Source organism: Lissotriton vulgaris, chromosome 3_1 (assembly GCF_964263255.1).
Source record: "Lissotriton vulgaris chromosome 3_1, aLisVul1.2, whole genome shotgun sequence".
NCBI lineage: Eukaryota > Metazoa > Chordata > Amphibia > Caudata > Salamandridae > Lissotriton > Lissotriton vulgaris.
Genome location: NC_141689.1, coordinates 1,033,537,910 through 1,033,565,801, shown reverse-complemented (window position 1 = coordinate 1,033,565,801; position 27,892 = coordinate 1,033,537,910). Strand labels below are relative to the sequence as shown.

The 27,892-nt window shown below is 43.5% G+C and overlaps 1 protein-coding gene across 10 annotated transcripts in view; it reads right to left on the bottom strand.

The window, feature by feature from the left end:
- The window catches only part of PDE5A (phosphodiesterase 5A), a 783,446-nt gene that overhangs the window by 107,415 nt on the left and 648,139 nt on the right, over nt 1-27,892 (bottom strand). For all 10 annotated transcript variants that reach the window (XM_086961429.1, XM_086961430.1, XM_086961428.1 and 7 more), the window contains one exon: nt 9,431-9,525. In XM_086961429.1, the coding sequence (XP_086817555.1) occupies nt 9,431-9,525 (95 nt within the window). The remainder of the gene's footprint in view (nt 1-9,430; nt 9,526-27,892) is intronic.

Below are 27,892 nucleotides of genomic sequence, written 5' to 3'. Positions count from 1 at the left end.
ATGTGAAAACGAGACAGTGCATCAGCGGCCTGATTCATCACCCCAGGGACATGTTTTGCTCTGAATACCACGTTCAGTTGCATACACAGTAAGACAATTTCTTTGAGCAGCCTCAAAATCAATTTACAACGGGCTGCCTGACTATTGATGCATTCTACCACGGTCATATTGTCGGACCAGAACACAACAGAATGATCTCTGAACCCTTCTGGCCAGGTTCTCAGGGCCACCAGAATGGGAAATAATTCGAGGAAAGCGATGTTACTTGTCAGCCCCTTCTCGTGCCACCATAGGGGCCACTTCTGTGCCGACCATTTTGTGCCGAAGATGGCGCCAAAACCTACGCTTCCTGCTGAATCTGTCCATAGCCCAAGCTCCTCGGAGGACATGACTGGCTTGTTCCAGACAACTCGGCCATTGAAGTCCGCCAAGAATGCTAACCAAATCCGCATGTCCTGGCGGACCTCAGTCGATAACCTTGTGCGATGATGACCCTCCTTCAGGCCAACCATCGCTTGGGCAATTGAGCGGGAAAAGGGGCGAGCCATTGGTATCACTCTCAAGGCAAAGTTCAACTTTCCCACTAACTGTTGCAACTGATGCAGTGTAACCTTGGATGCAGTTAAACATACTTGGAGGGCTGCCCTGAATTTCGACACCTTGCTAGCTGGTAAACGGAAGCACCCCTCCCTTGAGTCCAACTCGATCCCCAGAAACTCGAGGCAAGTCGTGGGACCCATAGTTTTACCCGGTGCCAACGGCACTCCGAGATGACCCATTAACACACAGAATTTGTCTAAAGCCTGGGCACATTCGGGACTACCGGCGGGGCCAAGGAACAGAAAGTCGTCAAGGTAATGCATTACATTTCGGAAACCCGCTGTCTCAGTGAACACCCACTGCAGGAAAGTACTGAATTGCTCAAAGTAAGCACATGAAATAGAGCAACCCATTGGCATACACCTATCCATGTAAAATGACCCCTGGAACCCGAATCCCAAAAGACGCTGATCGTCTGGGTGTACCGGGAGCAACCGGAACGCTGACTCGATATCAGATTTCGCCATCAACGTCCCGTGCCCCAGGCGATTCAAGATGGCTACTGCCTCATCAAAAGATGCGTAACGCACCGAACAAACTTCTGGATCAATTGCGTCGTTCACCGAAAGACCTCGTGGAGCAGACAGATTATGGATCAAACGGAACTCACCCGGGTCCTTCTTGGGGACCACCCCTAACGGAGAACAAACGAAACCTGGTACCGGGGGTTCACTAAACGGGCCGGCGACCCGTCCCCGGCTAACCTCTTTCTGAATTTTCTCTTGCACTACCGATGTATGTTGTAAAACGGAAAGTTGATTTTTGCACGTCCCTACACCCTGAAAGTCCCCCACCGGGATGCGGAAACCATGTGTAAAACCGTTCCGTAGCACCCCGGCAGAAGTACGATCCGGGTATTCGCTGAGCCAGGGAATCATTGCCAAGGTATCAATCGGGGTTGGTAGAGGCGCCCCTCGGCCTAGCTTAGACCTGTTTGGCGCCCCCCTTACCCCCATTCTCACCCGTTCTGGCTCTGCACGCTGACTCAGGATGGGACGACCCACACGTACTACACTCGTGTTTGAACTTACACGATCCCGGAGGCCTGGTACATTTCCCCTTGTTGAAATTAAAACAGAAACCCTTTTTCCCTGTATTGCCTGCGGGCCTTGACTGGTCGTCGGTGCTCGTACTTGGCCGAAAGGGCGTCCCCACATTTTGGCGGGAGTAATCAACAACATTGCTCCCGACCAATGGCATTCTTAACATTCCTGATTCTTTCATTTTGTCCCAAGTTAACGAATCGTAACAATCCCAAGTCAAACTCTTGTTATGTTCCTTTTCCTTTCTGAACAGATTGTCATAACAAAACCAATGGTTACCTTGATACGTTGTCGAGTAACCCATAATTCGTGATTGGTAAACGGGAAACTCAGGGAGCAACTCGGGCCTACGTTCCCCCAAAATCGATGTGAAAATACCCCATGCATTGCCCCAGTTGCCAATGTTCTCATGAACCTTAAAGGCGGCCATTTTTGCGCGCCAAACACTCGGATGCATCAAGTCCTTCTGACTTTTCACATGCTCCACATCATAATGATCAACAAGCAGGGAAAATATATTCACGTACTCTCCCGCCCAGATCTTTTCTTTTATAGCTAACGGCACATGTTGTCCCAATCTCTCTCTACGAGAGGGTGCTGACTCGTCCCTTGCAATCGGCAATGGCCGCTTACCTGCACCGGACGCAGCTTCTGCCGCTTGCGGCTTGTCTATCCCCGCCACTCTAGCTGCCTCTTTCTTCTCACGAAGCCCTTTTATCAGCGCCTGTGCCTCGGCAGCCGTGGCGCCATCACCACTATCCCCCAACCACGCTGCTAGCTGTGCTGCCAGCTCGGGGGGCATGTCTTCCTTGGATGTCGGGGAGACGACCCCCGGGATTGGATTCCCCTCTATCGGCACTGGGGTCGGCGCCTCGAGAGGGGCAGCGGGAACCGGGACGTCCCCACCGGCTGGAACCTTTCTCGGCCTCTTAGGTCTCCCTCCAGCCGGCGAAGGGCCCGAACCCTCCTCCCCATCTCGCTCCGCCAACCGTTTCTTTATGTCGGACATATCTTTAAAGAGTGCCCGAACCATCTGGTCAGTCGTCATTCTCTTTTCGCCTTTCCTGGGCATCTTCTTCGACGAAGTATCTGGAAGACAAAGAAAAAGATCAAAACGCTCAAAATTGGCTCTTTGTTCTGTCCCGAGCTCACGTGTAGCGAGGAGGTGCAGCTTCGGAGCACAAGAACAAGAGGACGTCTTCCGGTCTTGCGTCTCCTTTTATCCGTCTTCAGGGCGGGCGTAAACCCGCCCCTGCCCGTCCCGCGGGCGTGGCTGGCTGCGTCAGTGTCTAGGCCAGCCCACTCTAGGGCGGGAACAGGCGCGCCCCGGCTACGCCGCTTCGGGCATACCAGCCGAGACGCGCCTCCCGCCCAAAAATGGCTTCCCGGGGGGATCGAGGCACTCCGCCATACGTTCGGGGGGACCGAGTGGTCGCCCCTTTCCATTATCTCTTTTTTTACGTCATGAAAAACTGATTGACATTCAGAACTCCACACAAATTTAACACCTTTTTTCATTAAAGATCTTAAGCAAAAAACCTTGGATGCAAAATTTTGCACAAATTTGGAATAATACTCCGCGAGCCCTAGAAATGAGCGCAGTTGGTCTTTGTCTGATGGAGGTGGAGCATTCTTGATAGCATCTAATAGATTTTTCTTTGGCCTAACACCTTGTGCAGATAGAGTATGTCCCAAATACTCAATTTCGTTAGTGGCAAATTTACATTTTTCAGCAGCAACCGTTAAACCCGCATTCTGAAGTTTAATTAATACATCATTCAAGATTTCATTATGCATATTTTTGTCTTCACCCCACACTAATACATCATCTTGAAAGACTAACATGTTAGGTATACCTTCAAGAACTCTAGTCATGACTCTCTGGAAAACAGCAGATGCAGAAGACAAACCAAAAGGCATTCTTAAAAATTGAAAAGCTCCCTCTGGAGTAATGAAGGACGTTAAATGACGAGACTCAGGATGTAACTTTATCTGATGATAAGCATTTGACAAATCGATTGACGAAAAATACTTAGCATCTCTGACAGACGCAACCATCTCGTTAATATTTGGTAAGGGATAGCGATCTACCCAAATATTCTTGTTTAAATCTCTTAAATCTACACACATGCGCAATTTTCCGTTGGGTTTTCGTGCCAAAACTACTGGACTAAGCCAATCTGATGCTTCGATGGGTTCAATGATATTTTGTTGACATAAACGATCCAGTTCTACTTTAAGTTGGGATCTTAACACCAAGGGAACATTGCGTACTTTGTGCACAATGGGGGTACAATCAGGTTTAAGAATAATACGATGTTCAAACTTTTTAAGACACCCTAATTTTGTACTGAATAAAGCAGGGAATTTTTTGTGCCATTCTAACCCGGCATCATCTTGAGTTAGTAAAACTACGTCAGAGTCTCTTTTGTGCCAGTTTGGAGATAGTACAATTTTATCCGGATGACTGGGATCAAGAGTCATACCAAGATTCCATACTTCTTTCCATTCTAATAATGCTCTACCTTTTTCTACCACATAGACAGTACCTGAAGTATTCCTGTTCTTGTAAATAATCTCAGATACAAAACATCCAATAACTGGTAATTTGAAACCCAGATAACCTACGGGTGTTCTTTGAGAACAATTGAGAGTAGGTTTGCCACAAGCTTCCCACATATTCTTGTCAATTATGGTATATAATGAGCATGAATCTGCCCATAAAATTAACGTGTGACCATTGATTATGATATCACACTTTGGAGGTTGAATCTCAACATCAACATGGTTGACCTCATTCCAAATAGGCATAACTTCTATGTCAGTATCACTGTCAGAATGATTAAACTGATCAATGTAGTTGACAGAATTTTTCCAAGCATTAGGATTGTCAGATCTACACATTTTTGCAAAATGGCCAGTCTTGTTGCATTTAAAACACGCAACATTAGCTGCAGGACACCAAGAATTTTCCACAGTATGTTTTGCATTGCCACATCTGAAACACAATTGTTTGTTAAAACTTTGTGGTTTGCTAGAAGATGGCTTATTGTATGCCATGGGTTTATTGTATGATGTAGTGTTCTTATTAGTATTGGAAAATGTTTGAGGTCTAATTCTAAAATCACGTTTCATGTTTTGTCTAACGTCAAATGATTTTGATTTGTTATTAACTACAGCACACACATCATTAGATTCTTTGTTATCAGTAAACTTAGAGTCCTTGCTATGTGCAGAACTTAACTCTTTAACATATCTGGAATTATTTTCCACCCTTCTGGCAATTGAAATGGTTTTGTGAAGAGAGGGATCTTTTAAATCTAACAATTTCTCTTGGATTTTAGTATTGTTGGTTCTATTAATAAATTGATCACGTATAATTTCTTCATGCAAATCCTTAAATTTACAAGTAACTGCCAACCTTCTTAAAACAGTAACATATTGTTCCACAGTTTCACCAGGTAACTGTGCCCTTGAAAAGAACTTATGCCTTTCTACCACTATACTTGTTTTTTTACCGAAATTCTCTTCTAAAGCCTTCAGAGAATCAAGATATTCATCTGAAGAAAATGTCTCAATTTTTGAAGAATCAAACACTACTTCCTCATCATCACTATGGTCTTCATCACCCACATCACATACTTTAGATGTGACTTTGCTGGACAATAAGGGTAATGTTTTTAATACTTTTCTACCTTCTACACCAAGACTGTGTTTAAGCAGAGCTAATTTGCGTGAAGCTAAAAATACCTCTCCCCCAATAGCTTCTAAATATGTTTCAAATGATTCACGCCAATCCTCCCAGTTCATAGGAGGAATACCAGGGTCCTGTAAGAATTTGGGAGGAGCTAAAATGGTATTGGTTTCCATAATATTAATTATATGCTAATATATGTAATTTTACAGAAAAGAAGATAAAAAAAAAAAAATTAACAAAATAAAAGTAGTCACCGTAGTCTTATTCTTCTTAATTCGTGTTGATTGTAGGTAAAATGTAGTTGAAATCGACTTTTTAATGAATTAGTGGCAAGTAAATAGTTAATTCAAGTGAATATCGAAGGGTTGCTAAGCAACGCGCCCCAGAATGCATTGCGGGTCCCAGAATGCATTGAGCGTCATTCGTGAGTTTCCTGGAATTTGCCGTTGGAATTGAGAAAACACAGCGCATCCACGAGCGAGGTAATGTGTTCAAAGGTATACACGCCTCGTGCAAAGTTTGTAAAATGCGAAGGATAAAATTATTTCACTCGATAATGTCAATGCCGCTTTTGCGCGTTTAAAAACAGCAGTTACACGCTACACGCCTCACGTTTCTTTCAGATGCCACTTTCAAACATTGTCATACCTTCGTAAATGACACGGTGAAGATTAACGTTCTCCTGAGGCAGAGGCAGGAAGTTCCTCTAAGCGTCTTTCATGGCGTTTGGTAGAGGCGTTTTACTTAGTGTTTAGTTGAAGCGTCGCTGAGGCGTCTTGTAGAGAAATCATTCAGCACATCATGCTTGAAAATAAATTAAGTTGCACACGGGTTGAAAAAAAAAAATCCGGTTTTTTTTGGAAATAGCAAAAATGAACAAAAATAATGATGAAAACAATGATGGGTCGTTTCTTCCCTCGTCGCCACTTTTAAAATGTATAAAAACACGGAGATTGTGTTATCTTCAAAAGGATTTATTGAAGGAAGATGTCTCAGGAATGCGTGCAGATCGAAAGCTAAACATGAAGTAACCATGAAACATTCTGACCAGAATTACAGGTGTATTGACATTCCAAACTTTAAAGAGACATAGCGAGAATAATGTAACAGACACGTGTTTCGTCAAGCAGGCAAGGAGCCCGTGACTCTTCAGGGCTGTAAGCACAAATGGGGTAACGGTCTGTATAGCCGGTGATATTTCCGACCCGGCGTCTGGGTTGAAAGAATCAGCGATAGTGAGTCACTGTGGACTCAGAGACGGGCGGGTACATCCATCTCAAACCAGCTAATGCCTGGGAAATGGCCACCCCTTAGGAAGACAGGACCCGTCTCTTTGCTGCCATATCCCAGGCATTAGCTGGTTTGGGACGGATGTACCCGACAAAGGAAGGTCAAATACAATCTTTTGAAGAACAAAAAGACTTTCTATCGTGTCCACTTTGTTCCATTTACTACCTATTGTGTTCTATTGATTAAGCATGATACATGTATACACCTCGCTTAACGTGTGCACAGAATTCTTGTAATAATTACCGAGTGGGCCCTGGCCACTCTCTGCAGAGGTTTCGGGTTCTCTTCTGACCTTGCTGCACCGTCTTCATTATTGTTGTTTTTTACCTAACACACACCGCTACCAGTTAAGGCGCCACACTTCCTGTACACGTCAAAAATCTCCACAGAACCCACACATTCTTTCCCACGGTGATGGCCACTTTAGTTGTTCGACATACAATATATAAATAATCAAAAGGGAGATGCATGAAATATCCACACTGCTCAAGAGACTGCAACAGTGGTGTGCTCCTGGGAACAGCCACCTATTCGTTGCACAATGGCATTCCAATGCAACAATCAAAGCTAAAGTAGAAGAAACGTGGAAGAAGAACAGTAAAAGCAAAAAGCTCAGAGCTATGGAACAGATTGTACCAGCTATCCAAGGTACAACATACTGACAGAACTGAAAATTTCAAATAAAAAAAAACATTAACAAATGTTGCACAGGACCACCAAGCTTCTGACATTCAGGGGGTGATATATTAAAAAAAATGAGGGCCAAATGTACGACCATTTCGTTTTGAGGATCACAAATTGTGATTTTTTGCGACTCCGACCCATTTAGCGATTCCCAATGGGGTCGCAAATGCGCAATTTGCGACCCATTGGGAATGGGCTACAATCACTGGGATGGTGGCCTGCCTGGGACAGAAGACCACTATGTCTGTGTTTGCTTTTTAATTAGAGCAACGTTTATTTTTCAAATGTAGCCCGTTTTTCTTAAATGTAAACGGGATAGGTCTAAAAGAATAAAATTGAGTTTTGTTTTCATTTTATAAGGGCAGACAGTGGTCCATGGGGCCACTATCTGCTCTTAAAAAATATTTTCGCTGCCAAACACAAAGGGGAAGTGTTCCCCTGGGATCCCCTTCCTGGTCGCGACAGGCTTACCACCCCATTTGAAATGGGTGGTAACTGATTGTTTTGTGACCGCATTTGCAGTCGCAAAACAATCACACATCCCTCTGTGTCTCACTATTAGGAAGGGACGCCCTGGACACGTCCCTTCCTAATAGCAATTCCCGAACCCTATTTTGGGAGTTGGTAACAAGTTACGGACTTGCAAAATAGGGTTGGTACATGCTACAACCCTTTTTAGCGGTCACCAATGGCCCGATTTTCCTTTTAGAGGGTTACCAGTGGTTTCGGCTAAGAGAAGAGTGGAAATGACACTGCAGTAGTTCAGGCGCTTTGTTTAAACCATGAGGTAAAAGACATTCTTGAAGCACAGGTTAAAAGTTGAAAAGACACCCATAGTTATCACTAAGCAGATATTGTATGGTGGATCCATCAGACGCAGTTGGCTTGGGGCTACAAAATCAATTCTGAATCAAATGGCATCCCAATAATGAGCCTTTTGGGGAGGATTGACATTGTAGTTTCATTATTGTGGATGAATTGTACTTAACTTTGAATCCAAATACGTCAGCTCTGCGGGGATAGGATTACAAAGGCACGACTCTCATCAGAAGGCCAAGACATGGACCCCCGTTGGGGATTTAAGAGAAAGCGTATCCACTATGCTCAATCAGAGCCATGATGAAGACCACAGTAAGCAATAAATAGCATGTATGACGTGAGCTAGTTTCCCAGCATTATTTCGATTTCTCTAAAAATATGCTCCGGTTCAGGGGTTTGACTTTGGGAAACAAAAATAATACCATAAAGCCTGCATAGGCACAGCGTGCTTATCAAGTCTAAGGGCCCGATGTAGGTGCCAAATACCGGTCGGAAACGGCCGATTTCGGCCGTTTCCGACCGGTATTTGGCCTACTGAGATGTAGGGGACCTTTTTTTTGTCCGATTCGGTATTTTACCGATTCGGTAAAATTACCGAATCGCAAAAATACCGAATCGGTAATTTTACCGATTTTTTAAATTTGGGATGTAGGTGGGACTACTTTCAGTCCCACAGGCCCTTCAGATTCGGTATTTTAACACCCAATCCAATTGGGTGTTAAAATACCGAATCCAGGTGTGCATGCACATGTTTGCATGCACACCTATGCCATGTGACAGACAGACATGCCCTTAGGGCATGTCTGTGTGCCACATGGCTCACATGCCTTTTTTTGGGGTGCTGGAGGGTGTCAAAGTGACACCCCCTGCACCCTTGCACAAATCGGTAATTACCGAATCGGTAATTACCGATTCGGTAATGCCCATTGATTCCTATGGGCTTCAAGGCCCTTAGGAAGCAATGGGGGATACCGAATCGGTATTTACAGAATCGGTAAATACAGAATCTTACAGATTCGGTATTTACCGAATCTGAAATACCTACATCTCCCCCCCTCTAATTTACCACTTCATAAATACCGATTCGGTATAATTCGGTATTTATGAAGTGGTAAATGTAGATTTACCTACATCGGGTCCTTGGTCTTTTTACCAGTATTGATCGGTCAGCTGGCGGTTACCACTTTCACGTTTTTTATATGTTTAAAACTGGCCATTGGAGGAGAGACCAGCTAGAATGCAGTTGGCCAATAGCCCATGGCCGCTGCAATGCCGACCTGTGAAGAGCGATGTTTACCTTTGTATGTAGGAGTTATTTACACCCCTGTGGTCCAAGTCGTGGCTTAGAGCTGCTATCATCAAAGCAAGAACTTCCAGGTCAGACAGTTTGCTCTGCAAAGAAAGATGTAAACCAAATCTACATTATAAATATATCCAAGACCATTTGACTCTATAAACAGGGTGTTAACTGAGAATTGCTAATGCAAAATTCTTAACATGCAGAAATGATGACACGTTTTAATACAGGAATCACCAAAAACATTGAATTCAGTTTCTTTGGCTGTGATTAAAGGTACCGAAAAAGAAAGTTTACATTTCTCAGGCAACAAAGCAATTCTGGCGTCTCATTTTTTTCTAATAAGCAAGCTAATCAATTTTCGTTTTTTAAGATTCCAAATATTCGCCAGGTTTTGCTTGCCATTTCAAAAACATTTTGTGTATTCGTGATATTAACAAGTTGCTCTTTTTCGGTACTTCTGACAAGTGCTAAGTTATTTCACCACTGAAAAAGAGAACATTTCCGGACTCTGATACAGGCTCACAGTTAAAGTTCATATTTGTTTATATATATATATATATATATATATATATATATATATATATATATATATATATATATATATATATATATATATTTTTTTTTTTTTTTTTTTAAATAATTTTAAATGTCAAGACAGTATAGTTGACTACGAAATCACAAGCAAAACAAACACAACAGCCATTGTAGGGCTTCTGGAACCCAGGCCTTCTCCCTCCACCCCACCCCCTTCTGACACATGGATTATTGACAAAACAAAGTCACGACTGCATTACCCCAGACCTGCATTAAACTGAAGCCCCTCCCCCCCCCCACCCCGTTCCCACTGTGCCCAACTCTCCATGCATTCTGTCTTTCCTCTGGACATGTGCCTAGACCCCCTATGCCCAAGTCCCCATATTTTCTCATATTTACACGTGCATCTCCGACTCTATTATACAATTGTTTTCCTCACCCTAGTTAAAGCTCATATTTATTTATCTTTTTTGACGCTCTATAGGTGCTTAGCAGCCTTTGCCAACACTGCACATATAGACCCTCATTACTGGAGGCCAGTAATTACTGAAGTGATTCTCAGGGTTCAACCCAGATTCCACATTAACTCTCTACCATACACTTAATTGTACTCAATGCATCCTTACTAAGGAGTGCGAAATTAACACCACATCAAGGGACCTTGTAATGAGGTCCACTGAGTTTAAATGCGGTCAACATACAAGTATAGTAGGAAGATAAAAACTGCATGTTACGTAGTAACTGAAAAACCACCGATTACGGGGACAATTATAGTTAGGAAATAGAATTTAAAACCTTAGAAATTCACTATAAAAACAAAGTTTACAGGGACTTTATAGTTCGGTTCAGATTTTACACACACAAAAACTATAGAAGTTAAGCAGTTATAGTTAGAGTTATCTCAAGTAAATATAACTCATGCCCTAAGGTAACTCTATTTTGCACACCTTCGAAGCACAGTTTTAACATCACTAATTTGCACAGCTAATGTTGCAGTGATATTATCAAGGATGTCATAGAACATGTCACAAGTGATGTAATTAGCAGTGCATTGCGAGGGCATGAGTTATAGTTACATAAGAGCTTGGGTTATAGTTACTTGAGATGACTATACCTGCTAAATTCCTATGGTTTTGGGTGTGTAAAATCTGAACCTAACCTTTTTAATGCTATGTTCTAACTATAACACCACCGTAACCTCGGTGTGTGAGCAGTTGTGGGGGTGTGTGTGTCAGTATGTGTGTGACTGGCTGTGTAGGTTTGTGAATGGGTGTGTGAGTGCCTCTGTGGGTCTGTCAGTGAGTGTATGAGTGGTTCTCTGGGTCTCTGGGTAGGTGTGTGAGTGTGTAAGTGGATGTGTGAGTGGTTCGCTGCGTGGGTATATCAGGGGCTGCATGGGTGTGTGAGTGTTTGGGTATGTGAGTGCGTGTGTGTCTGACTATGTGGGTCTGTGAATGGGTATAAGAGTGGTTATGTCAGTCTTTAAGTGGGTACGTGTGAGTTGCTGTACAGGTATGTGAATGGTTACATGGGTGTGTATGTGGGTGTTAGTAGGTGTGTGAGTGCCTGTACGGGTCTCTAAGTTGGTATGTAAGTTGTTCTCTCGGTCTGTGAGTGGCTGTATGGATGTGTAAGTGGGTGTGTGAGATGTTGTGTCGGTGTGTGAGTTGGTCTGTGAATGAGTTTATATTTTTTTAAATTGGTAAGTGGATCCACAGATCCTCACGCATCCCCCAAAAATGTTTGGGGAGAATTTCTTGCACATGAGGGTTTACTTACAGATCCCTTCATCAGTCCCATGGTATTAGCATACCTCTATCCTGACCCATTAACTTATAATCTATTTTCATTGTATTATCCCCCCACCAGGGAACCTTTTACCAATTGACAAAATGGTGGCAGCAACTTTTCTCTCATGTTGTGGCCAGCTAATCAAGCCATTGCTGTTGGTGTGTGGATCCGTATCTCTAGATATCCCTAAATCTTTTTTCTTTAATGACTCTAAAACTACTTAACAGATTTACACCAAATTACAAAAAACACTTTTTCTGGGCCAAGATCTAGCTGTATTCCACATTTGGTGTAATTCTGTTCAGTGGTTTAGATTTTAGTCGTGTCAAAAATCCCAATGGGAAATTACATGGGGAAAACACATTTTGGGCCCCCACCTTTTTCTCGGCCCCTGCTTAACGAATCACCCTGAAACTTGTCAGACAGCAGCTGAACTGACTTGCACACTAATTTTGAAAATTTCATGAAGATTCATTAAACGGTTATTAGCAAAACAAAAAATGCTTTTCCTATGGAAACCAGGTCCTAACTATACCTACCTACTGGAGACCACCAGTAGGTAATATATATATGTATGATAAAACCAAATATTTTCTTCAAAGACTTTAAAGTCATGAGTATGGGTAATACCGGTCACCACAATCATTCATCAGAACATCCCAAAATTTGCTGAGAGTTGCTCTCTGGCATTAACCTATGAAAGTTGAGTGTGCTAGGAATTCTTTGATGTTTTCTCAGGACCCTATAAGTAAACAAGGACCTAGGGTATCAATTGTTTTAAACAGAACAAAGGTCCTAGTTAAAGCGAAATGTCAAACAACAAGAATAAATATAGTACACAATGGATTCTATAAGATCTACCCAGCCGGTGTCTGGTCGAGGGTGTTTCAGGTTCCGAGAGGGTGCCTGGCGTCAAGGGCGGTGTGCCAAATACGCTACCACCCCCCTCCCGTGACCCATGGTGTTGATCTCATTTACCATACAAGTGCAGTAACCTTAAGTCGGTAAGCCTCCTAAACCAGGAGTAACCGGGAAGGAGCAAGCTCTTTTCTTTTGCACTTTTTTCACTTTTTTACTTTTCACATTCACGTCCCTAGGTCAAGGTGAGCCTTAGGGTGCTCATACCGCCAGGGTCTAGTCCACTTTTACGTCCTGATGAATGCCTGGTAAACTTACACTGTTTTAAGGCAGAAACATGTTGACTGATATTAAAAGTTTCTGGAAATAACCAAACAAATAATTTTGGACTATTTTCCAACACTATATTTTATCTATGTCCCAGTGATCAAATAATAAATAATTTTTGAAACACTTAAGATATTTTTATCTCTCACCACCACTAATTAGTTTTACTTCACGCCTAAACTCACAAAAAAAACCGCTCCGCAGTAGACCTGGCGTCGCAGCACACTGGAGAGGCACTCGGCCTCTTCAGTGGGGCCCGATGATGAAGCAGGTCATCAACCAGGTTGGTGAGTGAGGGCTTTCTTAACTGACCTGAGTGAGGCCAGTGGCATATTTCTTTGCTCCATGTGTGGTTCTTTGTGTACCATAGAACACTCTTTTCTTGTTTGCTAGAATTTTAATTTGCAATAAATAAATGTTTCTGTCAAGGGACAGTAGCAATGGTCAGTAGGACACAGTCCTGTATCCAATGCAATGTATTAACAAGTGTGACAAAGTGAACGAGTGACTGAGTGAGAGTTGTGAACATAACAGAATTGCAAAAACAAAAGTCAAAAAGCAACAGAAAACAATCAGGCCAAACAGAGAAAAGGTTTGCTCTTGAATATATAATGCTACAAACAAGGTGTGTAACAACGACTGTGACACAATGGGTTATAGTTAATTGTGTGCACGTTGTTTTTTAGGTTGACGGCGTTTTGATCCCATTCAATTAAATACAGGGATCATCATCAGGACAGTGATACTGTCAGCCTGCAATGACTTCTTTTACAGAGACAAACAAACCGAAATAATACAGCATTAGGAAGGAATGGGGAGAGAAAAAAAGAGACAAAAATTGTAACACTCGTACTTTACTCATAAAACATATATTGTATTTGGAAGACATCATAGTGTAGCAGGAGCACTGATGTGCGTGGATATGGGGACCTGGTGTGGCTACAGAGGCAGGCAAGAACAGAGAGTGAATATTTTCCCTACTGATTAAAGAGGAATCTAGAAACACGTGTCTAGGGATACGCTTGAAGAGAATACTGGCACTGGCTAATGAACTTTAAGAACTGTGTATGGAGCGAACAACAATGAACCACATTGACCATGATGCAAAGAGGTAATTCAGCGGAGACGTGTCAGCGGCGTGCTCCTACCCCCTTTTTGAGCACCTAGCAAACTTCCAGAAGGCCCAACAACATGTCAGATTCTCAGGATAAACGTTCTGAAGATTCCCATTTCGATTCAGTGTATTTTGTTTTACCTCAAGTGCCTATCCAAAAATTCAGTTATGGGAGTGGCTGTACATTGCTTCAAGAGTTGGGATTGATGCACTGCCTCCTTTTGAAGTTATTTTTTGTTAAGTTCGTGAGTAAAGGTGCTAATGTTGGGTGACGCTCTCCGTCTGTGGTGCCTTTTTAAATGAACTGAAACGTGTAGCCAATGGGTCATTGGTTACATCCCCTCCATGCACACTTGTGTTGGTTCCTCTTGAATGAAGACTCCACTAGTGTTTGATTCCATGCTTTTATTCGTTAAACTGTTGATTCTTTAACCCTTTCGATGCTGATGACGAGCTCAGCTCGTCATCACCCACGGGTGTCGTGTGCTGATGACGAGCTGAGCTCGTCATGGCACCAGCAAAATGGCAATTTCCAGCACAGGAGGGGGAAAACGCCTAGCAGCCAAGGTGTTACGATTAATCTCATCGTTATTTTCATTCCAATTTTCACATTCGTTTATACATGATTCTTCCTGAATGAATTTTTTTTATATGTGAGCTCCAATGCATTTCGGGCATTGCGTGCCCTTCCTCAGGGAGCAAAATCTGTTGGGAGCATGACATAAAACATTTGTTCACAATTTACACTCATATATGTATCATACAATTGTACTAGTTAGTCAGGTTCAAGCCATGCAGGGAATTTCAATAACGTGTTCATGTGAATCACTGAAACAAAATGAAAGTGCATGCAACGCAGTGTGCAGTGTTCGATACCCGTGATTGTGCCCGTATTGGCGCAACGATAGTGTAGTAGTGATGTACTCACGTTTGAATCGCTGTATTTCAAAAACTCTGAGCGCTATACGAAAAGGGATGAAAGGCTCGTCAGTTAAAGAGTCATACTGACCGCCAATAATTAAATTATTCTGATGCCGGGAGATTATCACCCACCTTGGATTCTGTTCCCTCGCGCCGTGGTTTCGTCCGTTTTAAACAGCGGATTACGCCGCCTTCAACATGTTATTCTCTAATGCCGTCGGCTAACGAAGTTTACTTCCGTGTTTGTGAAACCGGGAAAAGTGAAGAAATCCTCATCAGTTCGAGGATGGAAAAAAGACTAACGTGATGCGAACGTCATCTGTAAAAGATGAGTTTGTCAGAATATGTAAACAACGGTTGCATATGTAAAGGCGATCTGTAAAAGGGGGAAATTAAAACTAAATATGAAATTTGTAAACACGAAGTTTGTAAATACGAAGTGAGATTAAGAAACGAAAAATAAACGTCATGGTCAAGAACATACTGGTGGATACTAGAATAATTGTAAGGTGTGAGTTGTGTGAACAATTCCCCAATAGATATAAGCATAATTTATCACAATCCTCCATCATGTCGAGCCAAGGTGTGGGTGATGTCACCCACTTTTCCAAATCAGTTATGAGAGCCTACTTAATTACAAAGAAGAAGAAAGTTCAATTCGTTCATTGAGTCCGTTGGGTCTCAAGGACCCCAGTTTGTATATCCAGTGGTTTTCCCTTTGTAATAGAAACTGGTTATTATCTCTTCCCTCTCTTCTTTCAACTATTTCCAGCACAAGAAATTTCAGTTGTGATATGTTATGATGGGCTTCCATGAAATGACATGCAACCACTGATTTACTGTTTTTTGTGAGGATATTGGACTTGTGTTCCACAATGCGTGTCTTCAGTTTCCTTTGGGTCTTGCCGATATACACCTTTCCGCAGGGACATTTCAACAGGTAAATTACGTTAGGGGTGTCACATGTGACTGTGACCCTTAGTTTAATGTTGTATCCCTTCATGGGATGGGTTATAACTTTGCCAGTAATGAAGTTGTTGCAATTGCTGCAATTATAACAGGGCCTGGTTCCTTTGTATTGAGTTCCATTTGACTTTTTTTGTTTGAGAATTTCACCAAAGTTTTTTGTCCTTGTGTGAGCAAACAGTGGGGTTGATTCAAAGATGTTATTGAAATCTGGTTCTAGGTTTAAAATTGGCCAATGTTTGATGATAATTCTTTTGAACTGTGGGCTGGAAGTGGAGAGTTTGGCTACCGCTACAATTCTTTGCTTGTCTGCTTTGATTTTTGGAGTGAGTAGGTCACCTCTTGTTTTTGTTAGTATGTGTTTCTCGGCTTCTTTTATTGTTAGTTCTGGATAGCCTCTGTTCTTGAAACGTTCTCCCATTTCTTTTATTCTTGCTGTCGCTGTTTGTGGGTCCAAGGTGATTCGCTTCACTCTGGCCATTTGGGAAAATGGCAGGTGGTTTTTCAAGGATACTTGGTGAAAGCTTGAATAGTGTAACATGTTATTTCGATCGGTGGGTTTCCGATATATGTCTGTCACAAAGCCATCTGGTGTTGATCTGATTCCACATCTAGAAATGTAACTCTCTGTTTTGAAATCTCCCATGTCAGTTGGATACGTTCGTCCACTGAATTTAATGTTAATAGAGCCCCTTGTAGTTGTTGTTCCGTACCTTTCCATATGATGAAAATGTCATCTATGAAGCGTACTAGCATTTTGATGTCTGCCATATTTTATTTGAGAAGATATGGTGTTCTTCGTATTGACCCATGAAGATGTTTGCGTATGCCGGCGCAGCACAGTTGCCCATTGAAGTGCCAACAAGTTGTTGGTACCACCTGTCACCATATTTGAAGTATACAGGGTAAACAAAGTGAGTTCCATAAGAAAGGTTTGTAGAGACTGGTTGAGTTCTAAGCTAAGCAATGCTTGTTCAATGGCCTCTATTCCTGAGGCGTGAGGGATAGATGTATATAGTGCCTGACATCTGCTGTGCATAAAATTAATTCTTCATTTTCTTCCTTGGATATGGTTTGAAGCTTGTTTAAGAAATCAGTTGTGTCTTTGATATGGGTTCGCAATTTCATGACCATGGGTTGTAAATATTTATCCAAAAACTGGCCTATTGGTTCATGTAGGCTGTTGCACGTTGACACTATGGGTCTCATGGGTGGATCCATGAAATTTTTGTGTATTTTCGGAATCATATGGAGGCTTGGAATCAAACACTAGTGGAGTCTTCATTCAAGAGGAACCAACACAAGTGTGCATGGAGGGGATGTAACCAATGACCCATTGGCTACACGTTTCAGTTCAGTGGCTGTACATTGGACACCCCTCTTGTAAGCAGTGAAATTGAAAACTATTTGGAGATATTGAGAGAAAACTAACCTAGAAAGACAGGATGAGATATGCGTTCAGAGTGGTCTCGAAAGGGGGTAGAGCCTGTAAAAGAGTTTAAAAACTAGTGTGCAGAATTTAAAGAGAGACACATATTCTTCCGAGACATACAACTGGCGACAAGACCAGATGAGATTGTATCTGCAGAGAGAAAATAGGATTCACTTACCAATACTGATAGCTCGTCCAAACGACTATAGAACTATAGTGGAAGGCTGTGCAGGAGGCTGTTAGAGTAATCTGATTCATGAATAATTATATCTTGCTTTAAAAAAGCATCCCAGGCCCCTCTGATTGTTGCTTGAAGCAGTTAGTTTACGGCTGCAAGGCGGCACGCAGTGAAGTGAGCGGGTGTGCAACCAATAAGAAGCCATAATTTTTTCCTTTCTTCTGGAAGACCCATTTTAGCGCCCACTATAGCAAATATCGCGGTAATCAGATGATTTTGCCATTTGTTCGTGAATCGCGAAACTGCGAAATCACGAAATGCTGGAGGGTCTGCCTATTCTACAGGGCACCACCCATGACACAGCAGTTTCCCTGCCCACATCGGCACTAGCAGGGAGCATTTTCAAAACATTGGGCAAATGGGAGCAAACAAGTCTGCTCCCAGCGGGTGGGAGCGTTAAAAATGCCCCTGCCGGCTGGGAGCAGATTTGAGATCTGTTTTGGAAGGAAACAGATAAAGATATTGCTCCCGCCTGGAGGGGACAGCATAAATCGATGTTCCCTACGGGAGGTGGCAATGCCGGTTCCAGCAGCATGCAGGGAGCCGGCTGGGGCTATGGGGGCCCAGGGGCTCCCCCAGTGGCCCCAACATTGTGTATGGTGGGTGCCCTGTGAGTGCACCAGGTAAACCACCTTGAAACAATGTGTTTACCCCAGAGGAATGGGGTCCCCTGGGCCAAAATAGGTTTGGCAAGGGGGGCCGAGCTCCCCTTAAAAAAACACACGGCCATGGGGGATGAGGGCCGCTTGGTTCTTTTAATGACTCTGGAAGGGGCGCCATGTGCCCTCCTCCTCTTAATTAATAGACTGGGCTCCAGGGGATGGGATCCCCTGGGCCGAAAATGGCTCGGGAGGGAGGTGCGTGCCCTTCTCCCCTTTTTAAATTTATTGGGACCTGGGGATGGAGGCCACCAGGCCCAAAAATTGCTCGGGAGGGGGGCACATGCTCCCCTCTTCATAAAAAATATACATGTTACAAGTAATAGGATTCCTAGGACCATAATAGGGGTGGGAAAGGGGCCATGTAAACCTCGTCCCTTTAAATTTAATACAGCCCTGTGGATGGGGTACCCAGGGCCTGATGAAGCTCGGGTAGGGGGGCCACACAGTCCCCCTCCATTTTCAATTTACATATATTACAATGGGGGGTGGGGTCCCCAGGGTCTAAAGAAGCACAGAAAGTGGGGCAACTTGGCCCCCCTCACTCTTTAAAAAAAATATATATATATATATATATACCAGGAAACTCTCCCCACACTTTGCTTCTTCTGCAAAAAGAAAGAGCGCAGACCACAGGGCTCAATTGCTGCAAGATTTATTGGTGTTCTTTTTGCGATGCAGCGGCAGCCATGACGCGTTTCGTCCCACGCAGGGGACTTGTTCACTTGTTGACTTGTATATATATATATATCTATACTACTACTATTATAAAGAGAGAACTTGCACCTTTTGGCCAGGTAAACTCGGGAACCACTGCGCCAATCTACACACCCGATACATCTATGAAAATGTCTGGGTGTGTAGATGGACATAGGCTATATAAATTTAAAAAAAAAGTTACATTAAAAAAATTAAGTTTGTAAATAAAGTAGTCCCCTGAAAGTAGCGCCGGCCGGGACCTAGCGCTGGCCGCGACGCGACGTGTTTGATGACCGCGACACAACCTGCGTGATGACGAAGGAGGAGTGGCGGTGCAGTGACGAGCGGCTGTGCAGTGAGGAGCGGCGGCACAGGTAAGGAAAGGGAAAGTTCAGTGCGAGACTGTGTGATGCAGGGGGAGTCAAGAAGGAGGCAGCAGTAAAGAAAAATGTCGGAGCGCGAGTGAGTCGGGCGGGAGGGGGGCGCGAGTGAGTCGGGTGGGAGGGGGCGCGAGTGAGTCGGGTGGGAGGGGGTCGGGAGTGAGTCGGGTGGGAGGGGGGCGGGAGGGAGTCAGGGCGGGAGGGAGTCGGGGCGGTAGGGGGTCGGGCGGTAGGGGGTCGGGCGGGAGCGGGTCTACTGCCCCCAGCCCCTTTCTGCCCCAGGCAACGCTGGGGCGGGCTGCTAGTATATATATATATATATATATATATATATATATATATATATATATATATATATATATATATATGTATATACAGGCTCATGTGTTAAAAAACACTAACCACACTCGCGGGGCTTCTGGTGAGGGCTTTATTTTCCAACAAGTGGCTGAATAGCATGAGAACAGAGGAACAAGGTTCGTGATGCAGTTCTGATTCGTCAAAGTCCTGACGCGTTTCGAAGGCGGCTGCCTTCTTCTTCAGAGGGTGACAAACTGATTATCAGAGTGGTAGCAGGGAGGACCTTTCTTTATATATATAGCCCCTGGGAGGGGTCATCAGGGGCTAATAAGGCTCGGGGAGTGGGGCCATGTGACCGCCATCCACTTAAAAAATACATTTGGCCTTGCGGGGTGAGGTCCTCAGGGCCTAATGAGGTTTTTGGGAGAGGGACCATGCAACACCCCTCCCCTTTAAAAAAAATTAAAAATACAGCCCTGGGGGATGGGTCCCGGTCCCCAGGGCTTAATGAAACTCGGAGAGGGAGGCCATGCGACCCCCTCCCCCTTTAAAAAAAAATATGGCCCTGAGAGATGGGGTCCCCAGGGTCTAATGAGAGTTGTATCTGTAATGGCATTAATGATGCTTCATATTATTCTGAGCTATTTTGTACTTACTTTCAGGCCTCTAATGCCATAATAGTTCATAGAGTAATGTGTACAAAGGAAGCTTGGATGATGTAATCAGTGATGTAATCAGTAATGTTATCATTGTTGTCATTTGAGATGTCACCAGTGATGCCATACATGTCATAGAACATGTAATGAAATGAAATTTGATTTATAAAGCGCATGGCTGCCCGAGAGCGTCCCAGCGCTGAAGAACAAAGAGCAGACTGAAGAGGGTACCGTTAATTAGGGATCACTGGGAAAAAGAAATGTTTTAAGAAGATTCCGAAACTTCAAATAGCTGGGTTCAGTTCGAATCATGCCAGGAAGGGCATTCCACAGCATTGCCGCATTAACCGAGAATCGACGGCCCCCAGAGCGCGCCTTCCTCACTCTGAGGACCTTGGCCAGATTTCCGAGGTCAGAACGGAGAGTCCGAGAAGACTTGTAAGGGCAGATCAAATTCCTAATAATAGGGGGTCCCTTACCCTGAAGTGACTTGTGGGTTAAGCAAAGAGATTTAAATGTTATTTTTTCACGTATCGGCAACCAGTGAAGAGATCTCAGTGCAGGCCTGGCCGAGGATCTTATTGAGGAGGCGGTAAGCAACCTAGCTGCTGAGTTCTGAACACATTGGAGGGTGTTGATGGTTGCTTCGGGTGCCGCCAAAAACAAGGCATTGCTATAATCCAGTCTAGATAATATTAACCCCTGGATTAGCAGTTTCCTGGAATGGAATGGCAAGAGTGGAAGAACCTTCCGCACAAACAGGAGCAGGCCATAACATATGCCTGCTGTTTTCTTCGCTTGGGTCCGGAAAGTCAGGTCCCGCTGAACCACACCCCTAAGCTTTTAATTTCGTCTTTCGGGGCGGGAAGATCACCCAGACAGGGAGGCCAGATGGACTTGGGTAAAGATGTTAGTTGGTGGCCCAGGAGCATAAGCTCTGTTGTAGCTCCATTCAGTTTGAGCCGAGAGCTGGTCATCCAGGAATGTATTCTCGAGAGGCAGGCAAATAGATTTTCCAAGCACCTTTCTTGTTAGAATAGCAAGACGACTAGTTGGGTGTCGTCCGCATAGGTAACTATTTTAATCCCAAAAGGATTAACCACATCCTCCAGTGGGGCCATATAAACGTTGAAAAGAGTAGGGCTCAATGAGGAGCCCTGAGGCACTCCACACTGGAGGGGGATAGATTTAGAAAGTGCGCTGCCTTCCCAGATCTGAAAGGTTCGGTTGCTCAAGAAAGATGAGAGCCATTGCAAAGCCATGCCGGATACTCCCAATCTAGCGAGGTGCTGAATTAAAATGTCATGGTCCACAGTGTCAAAAGCTGCACTTAGATCCAGGAGGATCGTGACAGCAGATCCCCCTGAATCCAACATGCATCTTGCCTCTTCCGCCACCGCTATCAGGGTAGAATTGGTGCCCTGACCCGGGCGGAAGCCCGTTTGGGAATTACGCAGCAGCTTGTTGTTTTCCAAAAAGGAGGAGAGCTGCTGTCATGAGTGATGCAATATGTGAGGTCATAACCAGTGCATGGTGGGGGGGCAAGTTATAGTTAGCTCCACTAACTATAACTGGTGAATTTCTGTGTTTTCTTTAGTTCACAACGTTAATGTTATCACTTACATATTTACTTAACTATAACGTTACTTTAACCTTTATTTATATATATATGTCATGTCATGTGATCAAGGCTCGAACCGAGCCGAAACGTGTAATGGTTACATCGCAATAAACCAACTTCTGCACTTATATGGTGGTCCATGTGTGGGAAGAATCCTGTAGACAGCTGAATTTCTGATATGTATATATATATATATATATATATATATATATATATATATATATATATATATATATATATATATATATATATATATGTATATATATATATATATCCAATTACCGCTCCTGGTGCTGCAACCCACCATACAGAGAAAAACGGACACTTCGTAATTCAATTCACTCACTGTTGGCTACAGTGACTCTTTATTCAGCCATCAGCACAAAATCAGACAAGATTACGCGTTTCGGCCAGCGGAGTGGCCTTGCTCACATACCCGCATTGCTGAAGAGAAATGTTTAAATACACCTGTGATACAGTCACGTGATTTGTGAAAACTACAATTGTAATTGAAAGTGAAAACACAGTAACAGGTAAAAACTACAGAATTCCGTTTCGCCGATACTGCGTTTAAACGATGGAATAGACAGTCTGACTCAAAGCCAAAAGTATAGTATACTTTAGAATAGCTTCAAGTAATCCTACATACATTGCACAAAGGTAGCGAAAAAAATTCACACTTTTGAGAGGTACTGCCCCTGGAATATAAACTTAAAAAATGCTCGCTATGTAAGGAAGAACAGATGTATACGTGCAAATACACAGGCAATTCATATGTCTTTCGTGCCGTCTGCCTTATCTTGAATCTTATGTCATGGCAAGCTTCAATTTGTAAGATATATTTTCCTTTCCCTTTTGTGCCGTTCAATAAATAATAAATAATAAATAATAAATAAAATAAATAATAAATAAAAAAAGTTTTCTTAACTATAATTTAGCCATAACCTTTGTTATTTCAAAATATAAATATATAGCCGGAATAATGATATTATTATATTGATCCCATCAAGAGGAGCATAAGTGATCTTGAAAGTTTGGCTGTACTTGAAGACCTATTGGAAGAAGGCGGGAGTCAAGCTGTACCGCCAACTGACACAATTGATAGGGGTACGTCCATAGGCATAACCCAGATTGGTGAACCAAGCACTTTCAAGCCAACTTCTCTTTTCCTCCCACAGACACCAATGGATGCATTGGATGTTTTTTCAGAAGCTGTGAATCAAGACTTACAGAGGCTTTCCAGACTTGAAGAATCACAGAAGGGCAAGATCAATTGGAACCTTTCATTTAAACAACGGAAAGCCATCACCAGCTTGGAACAGGACGACTCAATAGTGATAAAGCCCTCAGACAAGGGCGGTAACGTTGTTATCCAGAGTCGTGAACAATACTGTAAGGAAGCCCTTTGCCAACTACAGGACCGCAATAACTATATGCCTACAACGGAACGCAAGTATCAGGAGAGTATTCGGGATTACCACTCCCTTGTCGAACACTGGTACGGAAAAGGAATACTAGGCAGGGAGGAATACTTATTCTTACAGAACAAACAGCCGAGACTACCTAGTTTTTATCACCTTCCAAAGATCCACAAACATGCCACTCAACCACCAGGGAGACCAATCGTGTCATCGATTGGTGGATTAACCGAAAAAATGTCGAAATTCATCGATTCATTCTTGGCCCCATGGGTATCGCAGTTGAGCTCCTATACTAAGGACTCTAAAGACTTTCTAAGGCAAATACAAGATGTGGAATGGGAGGATGACTTATTGATGATTACTATGGACATCTCGAGCTTCTACACGAGTATTAGACACCATGAAGGAATCGCAGCAGTTAAGACTTTTCTGAATCCACGACCCGCCCGATACCTGGAGCATAGCAAAATGATTTTGGACTTTATATTCTTCTGTTTGAATAACAACATCTTTATTTTCCAGAATCAGCGATACAGGCAGGTGAGGGGGACTGCGATGGGCACCTGCTTCGCCCCCAGCTACGCAAACCTTTTCGTGGGCTGGTGGGAGAAGCAGGTGGCCTGGGCAGACGACAAAACCCCTTGGGTGGATAAGGTGATATGCTGGAGAAGGTATATCGACGACCTCTTCCTAATTTGGAGGGGGTCTGAGCTCTCAGCACAAGAGTACATTAAGATTCTCAATCAAAATGATCTTAACCTGCAATTTACATATTCAATGAGTAAGAAAGAGGTCAACTACCTAGATCTAAGGGTATTCGTTGATTCAGGCACGATCCAAACCGCCCTCTTTAGGAAAGAGACGGCGGGTAACTCTGTCCTCCACGGACGCAGTAGCCATCCGACTTCCTTGGTTAAGAGCATCCCCTACGGGGAACTGTTGAGGATCAAGCGCAACAGTTCCCTAGAGAGAGATTACGCAGAGGCCGCACAAAAAAGCGTGAAACGCTTTAGATCCCGAGGCTATTCTGCACTTACCCTCCAACAGCCTGAGGAGAAAGCAAAACAAGTTGAGAGACATACCCTCTTACAGGACAAAAAGACTGTTATTCCCAAAGGAGGGAGTGGCATTATAAGACTCATTACGAATTATTCGGTGGCAGCGAATAAAGTTAGAGCCATCATGTCGAAAAATTGGGGGATCCTCCAATCAGACACTGTAATTGGAAAGGACCTACAAAAACACCCAATGATAACTTTTAGAAGAATAAGGTCACTAAAAGACATATTGGTCACAAGCCACTTAACAAAGGGAAAGTCCAAAGGAGAACTGCAGGCTATGCATGGCTCATATCCATGCGGAAAATGCAAGGCCTGCAGTAATAGCCAGAGGGTACTAAGCTATCAGGTGCCACATAAGGAGTCCAAGATCAGAATTAACAAGTTTATCACTTGTTCAACCACATTTGTGGTGTACTGCCTGAAGTGCCCCTGCGGACGGATGTACGTAGGGAGCACTACGAAAGCAGTTAAGCTCAGGATCTTAGAGCATCAACGGGCCATCGCCAACAAAGATGAAAGCTATCCGATGGCCTGACATTTTGCTAGTCACCATAATAGCGATAGGACTCAGCTTAGCTTCTTCAGCCTAGACTGCATCCCTCAAGACATTAGGGGTGGAGATCTGAAACGGAGACTTAGACGATTGGAGTCACGATATATTATCGACCTCCAAACTAAGTCACCAGGAGGACTCAATGCAGGGGAAGAGCTACTATCACACCTATGAACACAACTATCGTTTCCTGAACTGTGTCACTGTCAGAGTAAATTTACACTTACATCAAAATGCTTTAAGATATCAATTGGTTCACAGTTCAACCTCTTTGATGAATTGACATTGGATTTGATTTAGTATGGTTATATAAGTTTTGGTTAATTTAATTTGGAGTTTTATTAACCAGGCCATTTAGGCCTCAAGCATTGCCAATTATTTAAAGATGTATGGGGAACAGAACTTTTGAATTGTTTACCAGCGCAGGAATATGATTAATCGAGCAATGGAATTGATGCTGATTTATGATTTTGGTTTTTAGTTTTGAACCAATGAATTGCCCATCCAGGGCTCAATGTTTGCAAACAGATACCTTAATTAATGTAACTTATTGAGAAGTGATCAATTTGTACAGCTACGTATGCATTGCTCGGAAAGAGTTTACCTTTGCACTGTAATGAGCGTTATTTCATCACTCTAAGATGGCGCCTTAATTTGTATTATGGTCCGTTTTTACTTTTAGTGAGTAATGCCTTTATTTACTTCCGCCTTGCCGTCGCCAGCTGACACTGACGAAGGCAAGTGCTGAAACGAGTCTGGTTTTGTGATTGTTGCGCAAAATAAACCATACCTGGTTTAATCTCTGCTGTGAGTGCTGATTTGTTGCCGGTTGGAAACCTGCAGAGCCTGAATATATATATATATATATATATATATATATATATATATATATATATACACACATATATATATATTTTGAAATAACAAAGGTTATGGCTAAATTATAGTTAGGAAAACTTTTTTATCCTATATATATACAAACCAAACTTACAGTATCCAACCATTAGGAATTCCAAAGTTATAATTAGAACTTAAATTTAGAATTTCCGCACCACTTAAAATTACTATTGAGCACCACCATACACAGTCTTGTTGCCTAACTCATTACATTACATTAACTATAACTCACCACTTCACCATGTCACCACAATTCATTAACTTTAACTCACCACTCTGTCATGCACTTTGTACTCACAAATCATGTCATTGAGAAGCCACAAGTGTTGTTATTGATGCTATGATTTCACATGCTGTACATCATGTAATATGCAAGTGCATAACCATATGGTTATGTATAGAGAAGGCGCAAGTTAGAAAAAAACATAAGGGGGCAGAGTAGGGATAACCTGCCCCTACTAGCCCTTCTGGGGGGGGGGGGGTCACTGAGGGCCAAAATATATATATATTTTTGCAGTGATCTCATGGGAGTCCTGTGGGTCTCCTGCAAGATCGCTACATTCTAAAAAAAGAAAAAAGAAAAATGCCATCTGGCATCCTTTTTTATATAAATTATTTGACCCAGGGTAGGCGAGGGCTTGTGGTTCTTTCATGTTAAAAACTGGGGATGTGGGCTTCAGTGGGGACCCCCTGCCCAAGCCAGTCCTGGCACCGTGGCCCCCCTGGTACAATTCCCCAAAAAAGGGTAGAGGCAAGCAGCACTCTCCTCAAACATCTATTGGGCCTCGGGGAACCCATCCTCCAGGGCTGATAGCTTATTAATGCGGAAAAAGGCAAAGGGCCCCTTCTCTGCCCCACTATTGGGCCCTGGAGACTCCATCACCTAGAGCCGATATTTTAAAAACAGGGGGGGTATTCAGCCCCTCCCTGAGCATCTTTGGGACCCCATCCTTGCTTTGCTTTAATACACAGTGTCCCAGGATCCCAATCCCAGAACACTATGGTTCTCTGCACTCTCCCACACAGGTAACTACACTTTGCTCTTGCCCGGCGGAAGCAGATAAATAAATGATGCTCCCACTCAGGCAGGAGCAAAGGAAAGGTGCTGGCTCCCACCAGCATCCAATATGGTGCATGCTAGGATGCCCTGGGGCTCTCCCCACCGCCCTCAGCATAATTTATTTGTGGGTGCACCTTACACATGAGGCCCTGGGAGATGGGGTCTCCAAGGTCACTCTTGGATTGGGGAGGATGGCTGCGCACCCCCTCCCCATAAAAAAACGGCCCTGGGGGATGGGGTCACCAGGACTCAAGGTGGGCTGGGGGGGGGGGGGGAGGAGGCTGTGCACCCCCTCCCCTGAAAAAAATGACAAAGACCCTGATGGTTGGGGTCTCCGCGGGCCAAATAAGGCTTCTGGAAGCGTGCCCTCTCCTCTAAATGAATAAAAAACAACAGGCCGCAAACCCCTTCCCCTTTATAAGAAAGGATGGCCCTGGGGAATTTGGTACCTGGAGCTCAGGGGTGCCGTGCCAACCCATCCAATACATAAAAAGAAAGACTCAAGGGGATGAGGTGCCCTGGTCCCCAAAGTGGCTTAGGGAGGAAGACTGTGTGCCTCCCTCCCCATATAAACAAGCATTTGCAATGCAATAGGACTCGCATTAATTATGTTTGAGCTATTGGCATTGCTAAATATTGCAACACCAATTGTAACAAAAGTCTATAAATTGTAGGCCAAAAAATGTGTCTTTATTTTTGTAGCTATGGTGGCATGCTGTGCTTTAGATTAATATGTTTAAAAGTAAAGTGCGCCATACTGCGATTGCTACAATAGTTAATTGTGGATGCGCTAACAATTGATGTGTGCACTGATGGCCGGTGGTGTGTGTGCCTGTAGAAATTGGCACTGATGGCTGGTGGTGTGTGTGCCTGGTGGAAGTGTGCACTGCCAGCAGGTGGTGTGTGTGCCTGGTGGAAGCATGTACTGACAGCTGGTGGTGTGTGTGCCTGGTGAAAGCATGCACTGACGG